This window comes from Culex quinquefasciatus, chromosome 3 (assembly GCF_015732765.1).
Source record: "Culex quinquefasciatus strain JHB chromosome 3, VPISU_Cqui_1.0_pri_paternal, whole genome shotgun sequence".
NCBI lineage: Eukaryota > Metazoa > Arthropoda > Insecta > Diptera > Culicidae > Culex > Culex quinquefasciatus.
Window position 1 is genome coordinate 96,990,615 of NC_051863.1, and position 9,245 is coordinate 96,999,859.

Here is a 9,245-nt window from a genome sequence, read left to right on the forward strand (position 1 = left end):
CACTTAAGTAAACCTTGTCTCAGCGTGGATACCGGTACCTAAGCTCATCGGCGTACACCAGTCCACGTACACCAGTCCGCGTATATGGGGTGTACGCGGGTTTGCGCACACGATGTTCCCAGTCCTAGGACGGTACATTCCTTCGAAGTGTACGGATGCGCACCCGAGGTTGCCTACCATGTCAACCTTTTTCATATGCCAGACTTAGGCAAATTTTGCCAATTTAGGTGAACTTTTTTCCCATGTAGGCGAAACTCGCCTCCAAGTAATCCTATTTGGCCTCCACTTAAGTAAACCTTGTCTCAGCGTGGATACCGGTACCTAAGCTCATCGGCGTACACCAGTCCACGTACACCAGTCCGCGTATATGGGGTGTACGCGGGTTTGCGCACACGATGTTCCCAGTCCTAGGACGGTACATTCCTTCGAAGTGTACGGATGCGCACCCGAGGTTGCCTACCATGTCAACCTTTTTCATATGCCAGACTTAGGCAAATTTTGCCAATTTAGGTGAACTTTTTTCCCATGTAGGCGAAACTCGCCTCCAAGTAATCCTATTTGGCCTCCACTTTACCATATAGGCAGACCTTGCCTCCGTATAGGCAAACTATACCTCCTTATAGGCAAGTTTCACCTCCAAGTAGGCGAACTTCGCCTCAAACTAACCCAACCCAGACAACTGTGGGTACTCATCTCACTTCAGCTCAGTGGTGCCATCACAGGAATGAACACTTTCCCATTTCCGGGACTTAGACGAATTTTGAAACTTTTGTGCATTTCATGGGTTGCATACATTTAGGGGCAACATTGTATAAAGAGTATAAACCGGATGTTTGTAGAGACCAGTAAATAGGCAACTACAAACACCCGGTTATAACACTCCCTGGCTATTCAACCACCTTAGTGGTTGCATAGTCAGAGTGTCATCATGGATAGTAAAGAACACTCCAAGAGTACGGACATGATATAATATGTATTACTTATGAACCTAATCAACCTAGCTTGCCCTAGTTAGGCATGGGCTGTTTGTAACGTATCATACGAGCTTTTTCCTGAACCTTAGGCTGGATTTTCATGGATTGTGCAACGACATCGAGAGCACGAGCATCGAACCAACTCGATGCTCGTGGCTTGCGTTACTTCATTTAGCTTAGACACAACCCCAAAATCGACTTTCCGGAATAAGGAACACTTGCATGCAAGTTAACGAAGGATGGACAGATGACAGATTCAAACGTAAACAAAGCAGCATTGCGTGGCGATTGGAATTCCAGAACAACTTTTGAAATAAGCTGATGTTGTTCAATAAATCTTTTTCAAAAAGGCGTATGATTAGACTAGCGCATAATTTAACTAAACAAAGCAGCATTGCGTGGCGATCGGAACTCCAGAACAACTTTTGAAATAAGCTGATGTTGTTCAATAAATCTTTTTCAAAAAGGCGCATGATTAGACTAGCGCATAATTTAATTAAATAAAACCTTTTGCCTCATGTTCGTTGCGAAAAATCATGCAAAAAAGATGAGAGATAATTGAGGTTTTGCAGCGCGACTGTGTTTCAAATGTAGGTGGTGCCAAAATGAGGTTACTTGCCAAAAATCGTATTTCTTTCTGCTGGATTGAAGAACAAAATTGCTTATTTCTCATGGTTCCCTGCATCAATCTTAATGAAATTGGTCGCAAAAGACGAGAACATTTTTTGGGCGCGCAGAAATATTTGACTTTTTCAAAAAAAAACATGTTTTGAAACACTTCAAATTATTTTCCCCGTTTATATCAATGAAATAAACAGTTTTATAATTGATAACAGATGTGTTTACGTATATTCAACAATTTTTATTGATTTTTGACAGACTTTCTTACCAAATAGTCCAAATTACTATCTTTTTCTAAATTTACAGTTTACTCATAGAAAAATCAAACAAATATTGGAAAGTTGTACACCAAATTGTTGGAAATATTTTTTCTCATCCGAATCCGGCATAAGTTTAATAAAAATGTTGATTATGAAGAAAAAAACACATTTAAAAAAAAAATCATAGGTTTACGCTATTTGTTCATTGGTGGCGACATGTGTCTTTTAGCTTAGCTGCAAATTCTCTATAGAGTGGACTAAAAATTGGAAAAATTTCAGGAATTTAAAAAAATTAAGTAATTTAACAAATTTTAGAAATTAAAAAAAAATAATTCAAGAAATATGAGAAATTAAAGAAATAATTTAGTGATTTAGAAAATTGAGGAAATTTAAGAAATTAAAAGAATAAAGAAATTTAAGGAATTAAAAAAATTAAAGAAATTTTAGAAATTTTTAAAAAATTAAGAAATTTTCGAAATTTTAGAAATTATAGAAATTATAAAAATTTTAGAAATCTTAGAAATTTTAGAAATTTTAGAAATTTTAGAAATTTTAGAAAGGGACCATCCATAAACCACGTGGACACTTTAGGGGGGGGGTGGGGTATGGTGATTGTCCACGATCCATACAAAAAAGTTTTTTTTTGTATGGACAATTTTCCACGATGGGGGGGGGGGGGTAACAGATTCCCAAAAAAGTGTCCACGTGGTTTATGGATGGTCCCAAATTTTAGAAATTTTAGAAATTTTAGAAATTTTAGAAATTTTAGAAATTTTAGAAATTTTAGAAATTTCAGAAATTTTAGAAATTTTAGAAATTTTAGAAATTTTAGAAATTTTAGAAATTTTAGAAATTTTAGAAATTTTAGAAATTTTAGAAATTTTAGAAATTTAAGAAAATTTAGAAAATTTAGAAATTTTAGAAATTTTAGAAATTTTAGAAATTTTAGAAATTTTAGAAATTTTAGAAATTTTAGAAATTTTAGAAATTTTAGAAATTTTAGAAATTTTAGAAATTTTAGAAATTTTAGAAATTTTAGAAATTTTAGAAATTTTAGAAATTTTAGAAATTTTAGAAATTTTAGAAATTTTAGAAATTTTAAAAATTTTAGTAATTTTAGAAATTTTAGAAATTTTAGAAATTTTAGAAATTTTAGAAATTTTAGAAATTTCAGAAATTTTAGAAATTTTAGAAATTTTAGAAATTTTAGAAATTTTAGAAATTTTAGAAATTTTAAAAATTTTAGAAATTTTAGAAATTTTAGAAATTTTAGAAATTTAAGAAATTTTAGAAATTTTTAAAAATTTAAAAATTTTGGAAATTTTAAAATTTTTAGAAATTTAAGAAATTTTAGAAATTTTAGAAATTTTAAAAATTTAAGAAATTTAAGAAATTTAAAATATTAAAGAAGTTTAAATTTTTTTAACAAATTTTAAAAATTTAAGAAATTTAAGATATTCAGGTAATTATAAATATTAAGAAATTAAAGGAATTGAAGAAATTAAAGTAAGTAAAGATATATATTTTTTATATTTAAGAAATTATAAAATTTTTAGAAAACTTTCAAATTTTAGAAAACTTTGAAATTTTAGAAAACTTTGAAATTTTAGAATACTTTGAAATTTTAAAAAACTTTGTAAATTTATAAGTTTAAGAAAATTTTATTTTTTTTTTTAGAAATTTTGGAATTTAAGAAATTAAAGTAAAATTTAGGCAAGCAATCCGTCCACGGCACGGTACGGTGCACGGCATCCTCCTGCAAAACAATGCCCAGAAATCCGGCCACCGGTGGACGGATTCCTCCTGCAAAACAATGCCCCGAAATCCAACCACCGGTGGACTAGTTCCTCTTGTCAACTAGGCCAGGCAATCCGTCCACCGGTGGACGGATTCCTCCGGTAAAACAATGCTCCGAAATCCAACCACCGGTGGACGGATTCCTCCTGCAAAACAATGCCCCGAAATCCAACCACCGGTGGACTAGTTCCTCTTGTCAACTTGGCCAGGCAATCCGTCCACCGGTGAACGGATTCCTCCTGCAAAACAATGCCCTGAAATTCGTCCACCGGTGGACGGATTCCTCCTGCAAAACAATGCACCGAAATCCAACCACCGGTGGACAAGTTCCTCTTGTCAACTTGGCCAGGCGATCCGTCCACCGGTGAACGGATTCCTCCTGCAAAACAATGCCCTGAAATTCGTCCACCGGTGAACGGATTCCTCCTGCAAAACAATGCCCTGAAATTCGTCCACCGGTGGACGGATTCCTCCTGCAAAACAATGCCCCGAAATCCAACCACCGGTGGACTAGTTCCTCTTGTCAACTTGGCCAGGCAATCCGTCCACCGGTGGACGGATTCCTCCTGCAAAACAATGCCCTGAAATTCGTCCACCGGTGGACGGATTCCTCCTGCAAAACAATGCCCTGAAATCCGACCACCGGTGGACGGATTCCTCCTGCAAAACAATGCCCCGAAATCCAACCACCGGTGGACAAGTTCCTCTTGTCAACTTGGCCAGGCGATCCGTCCACCGGTGAACGGATTCCTCCTGCAAAACAATGCCCTAAAATTCGTCCACCGGTGGACGGATTCCTCCTGCAAAACAATGCACCGAAATCCAACCACCGGTGGACAAGTTTCTCTTGTCAACTTGGCCAGGCGATCCGTCCACCGGTGAACGGATTCCTCCTGCAAAACAATGCCCTGAAATCCGACCACCGGTGGACGGATTCCTCCGGTAAAACAATGCTCCGAAATCCAACCACCGGTGGACGGATTCCTCCTGCAAAACAATGCCCCGAAATCCAACCACCGGTGGACTAGTTCCTCTTGTCAACTTGGCCAGGCAATCCGTCCACCGATGGACGGATTCCTCCTGCAAAACAATGCCCTGAAATTCGTCCACCGGTGGACGGATTCCTCCTGCAAAACAATGCCCTGAAATTCGTCCACCGGTGGACGGATTCCTCCTGCAAAACAATGCACCGAAATCCAACCACCGGTGGACAAGTTCCTCTTGTCAACTTGGTCAGGCGATCCGTCCACCGGTGAACGGATTCCTCCTGCAAAACAATGCCCTGAAATCCGACCACCGGTGGACGGATTCCTCCTGCAAAACAATGCCCTGAAATTCGTCCACCGGTGGACGGATTCCTCCTGCAAAACAATGCACCGAAATCCAACCACCGGTGGACTAGTTCCTCTTGTCAACTTGGCCAGGCAATCCGTCCACCGGTGAACGGATTCCTCCTGCAAAACAATGCCCTGAAATCCGACCACCGATGGACGGATTCCTCCGGTAAAACAATGCTCCGAAATCCAACCACCGGTGGACGGATTCCTCCTGCAAAACAATGTCCACCATTTCACCATGCAAAATCAGCTGTTTTGATTGTTGACAAGGTCTGGTTTGACAGATAGATTTGTTTCGTCAAGTTTCATTCCCATCCCGTACCAAGCGTTTCAAAGCGTTATTTAGGTTTGTGTCTAGGGTGCCGCTGAGGTAGCAAAAAGGCACTGAACGAGCATCGAGTTTCAATGCACGGACATTTTAGCAAAGCATGGTCGTGAGTATGCTTTCGATGTCAGTCGTCTAAAGATGCTCGTGCATCGAAAATGAAAAGTCGGAAAATCGCATTTTCGCAACTTTCCGGCGATGGGTATGTGTTTGTTTGTGCTTATACTACCATGAAATATCAATCCAAACCATTTTGCGATTTAACCTGATTGATAAAAATGAGTTTTCGGCAAAATATGACCACGAGCATCGAAAGCCGTTTTCGATGTCGGTCATCGAAAAATCCATGAAAATCCACCCTTAGACGCAGTAAGCATCCACACTACACTACTCTTCTTAACGTGAAACACCTTCCCGTGGTCATCTCGTATCAGGTAGATGTGCTTATCGGACGTGCTGTTAGGCAGCGCGATCTGGCCCGAAAAGTTTGAAAACAGATGCTTAGCTTCATACACCTCCTGACCGGGTTCATGGTCTTCATGGTCCTCCGTGTCAGACTCACTATCGGAAACGATCAAGTCTTCCCAGTTCCGGTCCCCGAGGGCATGTACACTAAACTCGAAAGATTGTTCAGCCTGCAAGAGGCCAAGCTTGCCCAAGACCTCAGATGCCCTCCCCTCAGCACTGGTTAGTGCGGCTTTTATTTTAGCATCCGTCGGCAGTGTCGGTAGCACGGACACGTTGGTCGGACCCGTATGACCAGGGAATCGAAACTTAATACGGTTACGGTGCTGAATTTGATGCAGCATGTGAGCTCGCCGCAGCTTTTCGCCGATTTCCTTGAAAGTGAGGTTCGTCTGGGTATGGTTCATTGTCGTCATCGATCGAAGATTCCGGAATGTCCCCTCGACGTCCTGACTGCCGAAACACCTCACTAAGAATTCCTCGGGTCGGCCACGATCGCGGCAGTCTCTTGCTGCCAGCACAAGGCTGTGAGCATTTATCTCAAGACAAGCGTACGTGTTTGCTGTCACACATTGGAAGCTGCTTGTTCTATTCTTCAATGTCCAGTTCCTCCACGCCCGCATGAAAAACAACGCCTCCTGTGGAAATAAACGGTGTTTAATTTAAACCCAACAATTGTGCCATAGATTAACTGTACCAGAGCATTGAGATGGCTTCAATCGGCGCCAACGATACATCAGTATATGCTCGGTATATAGCGCTCATGTAGCGGAGCAGCACTACCGTGCCCTCGCTACCAGGCACATGTTCCTCCAACAGGTTGATAACGGCTTCCTCCATTACTTTTTCCGTAGGTCGAAAGCTCATGAGGTCGGTCGGGTGAAGATCACCGTACGTGAGACCGTGTTTGTCCTTCGAAACCTTATCCAACAGGGCATCGAGGTGGGTAACGCTAGCCACCGATGTACCAATCATTAACGCTCGTTTGCGATTGAACAACTTGCGCGCTAGTTTGTTCACTGTGTGCGTTATATCTTGGTACAGATAGGTGCGCTGAACAAGTTTCCAAAGAAATCTAACACCTAGCTCATCACACGGTACATCTGCCAATTGCATGATGCTGAGCATTGCCTTCAGGAGAGTTGGGTCCCCATCTGAAGCTATACCAAAAACGGTGATGCCATGCTTCTTCAGCAAGTCGATGGTGTGAAGCCAACGCTTGAGTACATCTGCATACGTAAAGCTGTTGTCCGTACCCATGTAGAACAGCACGTACGGGGCCGCATTTGGATCTAGAGGTACTGCTAGTTGAACGTATGCAGTGCTTGCCAGTCGGCAATTTTTCAACTTGTCAGCCATATCCTGCGCATTGCTGGCGTCAAAGTAGTTTCGTTTGGGAAGTCCCGTGTGGTCAAGCGGAGCTACTAGTCCAGTCAAAGTGTTTGTTCGCTCGTCGTACTGGGCACGCGGGGTAACCCTCGTCCCATCCTCCGCAAGCATCACCGTCAGCGGATAGCCGTTCTCGGTCAGGTAACGCTTCAGACCCGCCGCGTCGATCACCCCTGAAAAAATAGGAAGTTAATGAAGGTTTAAGATTAAACCAAACATTCTTACCATCTTTAATGTCCGTTGTATGTTTGTCCATGTGCCTTAGAAGGGTAGCTCGGCTTATGCCGGGAACATTCCCAACCATGAACTCATGATACTTCTTCCCAGCCATTATGTATCGATACAACGACATGTCCTTTTCTTCATCGGTGTAGTGTAACTTGCATGCACTCTTAAATGCGATGGTCTCATAGAGCTTAATCAGGTTATAAGCCTTGGAAGTTGCCACAGGACATTCGGCTGCACTGTCCCGTGGTTCTAGTTTCCCGACGTTTTGTTGTCACTCCTCAGAAAACGCCCACCCCGCAAGTGATGATGGTGACGGCTGCTACCTTCGCCGGCGTATTGATACTGATTGATCAAGTCTGCCACCGACTTTCTGCTCGGTTGACATACACCGCTACCAGCAGCTCCATCACCGCCAGCGCTAACAGGAGCTGTACCATCGTTACCGCTTTCCGCAGGTCCACCATCGCCACTGCTAACAACAGTTTCACCATCGACAATAGCAGCTTCACTACTGTCACCATCATTTGCAGCTTCCTCATTGCTACCGCTTCTCGAAGCTCCACCACTGCCATCGCCAACAACTGCTTCGTCAACGCTATCGTTTCTCGAAGCTACACTACTGCCACCGCCAACATCAGCTTCCTCAACGCTTCCACTGCCACCACCAACAGCGCGATCCCCGTGAGCGCCATCTCCATCGCTATCCGTGTCCTCTTCTGAACTTGCCAGTTCTTCTTCTCTTCTACGGACCACTCCCCGTAAATGTGTACGAACATGCTGGTAATAATTATTCGTAACCCAATTGCCACCAGAACGCTTGCACATGGGACGTGTTTTCTTGCATACTGCGCACGTAACACGTACTGTCGCTTGGTCCCCGGTGTTTGAAATGGTAAGCACTGGCAAGTCTACGAAGTAGTCGGGGTCGACACCACATTCCTCGTGCTGACGGTAGTAGTTGGCCAACTTCTCTAGAAGCATTTTCTTCGAATCGTCAGCAATAGGATTTACTTGGTCTGTACCAATTTCTTGGCACCGTCTCGCTAGTACCGGTGAGCCCTCGATGAATTGGCGTATCCCGTACTTTCGGATCAATTTGCCTACATTGTCGATCGAAACCTTTTCAGCGGCATGCACAGTGAATGTTGCCAGATCGTTCTGTTGCCGGCCAAACACATCGTACTTTGACCTTGTGAGCCCTCGGCTTACGGCATCATCGAAAATTTCGACACCACTCTTTCTGACTTCATCTTCGATGAGTTTCGGCCATTCCACACTTGCCTCAGCGATGACTTGCGATGCTGACAGGTCGAACATATCCAGCAAGGCCATGACTCGATGCGGCACGAGACCGATCACCTTCTGGACACGTTTCCAGAACCGCTCCTTTATCTGCCCCCTTTCTTCGGCATTCATCCTTGCTGCTATTGTGATAGTCAGTACAACGGCACTATTTTAGTCTGCAAGGAAAGGAGAAAGACGTTTGGTTAGCAAAGGCAGGCAATAAAATGGCAAGTTTAAATGCATTATAATGCATCCGAACACATCGGATGCATCTTTTATGAGCCACCCCCTGGTTTCAAGTCATTTTAGCGCAAAATTAATTATTTGAAATTTCCGGTTTTCAATGAAAGCATTCGCTTTGAGACATCATTTAAGCGCAAAATTAATTATTTTGTCAAAATTGGTCAAAATTTTCCCATGGTTTCAGAGGAATTTGATAAAACACTGTAATACCAAAAGAATACCAATATGTGGTGTTCGACCATTGACAAATTCTGCAATTTTGCAATATCAAAACAATACCTTTAATTGGTATGATAGCACATTTTGCTCTTGCATAATCCTT

General features: G+C 42.2%; 2 protein-coding genes across 2 annotated transcripts; both read right to left on the minus strand.

Moving 5' to 3' along the window:
- Positions 1 to 888: 888 nt before the first annotated feature.
- LOC119769125 lies at positions 889 to 6,186 on the minus strand. The gene is made up of 2 exons (XM_038261024.1): positions 5,673 to 6,186; positions 889 to 1,057 (listed from the first exon to the last, which is right to left on the minus strand). Exons 1-2 carry the CDS (start codon positions 6,184 to 6,186, stop codon positions 1,008 to 1,010), a joined length of 564 nt encoding a protein of 187 aa, XP_038116952.1. The 3' UTR covers positions 889 to 1,007.
- Positions 6,187 to 6,444: 258 nt separating this feature from the next.
- LOC119770498 lies at positions 6,445 to 7,548 on the minus strand. Its single transcript, XM_038265494.1, has 2 exons — positions 7,394 to 7,548; positions 6,445 to 7,341 (listed from the first exon to the last, which is right to left on the minus strand). The coding sequence occupies exons 1-2, from the start codon at positions 7,518 to 7,520 to the stop codon at positions 6,467 to 6,469; spliced, it is 1,002 nt and encodes a 333-aa protein (XP_038121422.1). The 5' UTR covers positions 7,521 to 7,548; the 3' UTR covers positions 6,445 to 6,466.
- Positions 7,549 to 9,245: the final 1,697 nt, after the last annotated feature.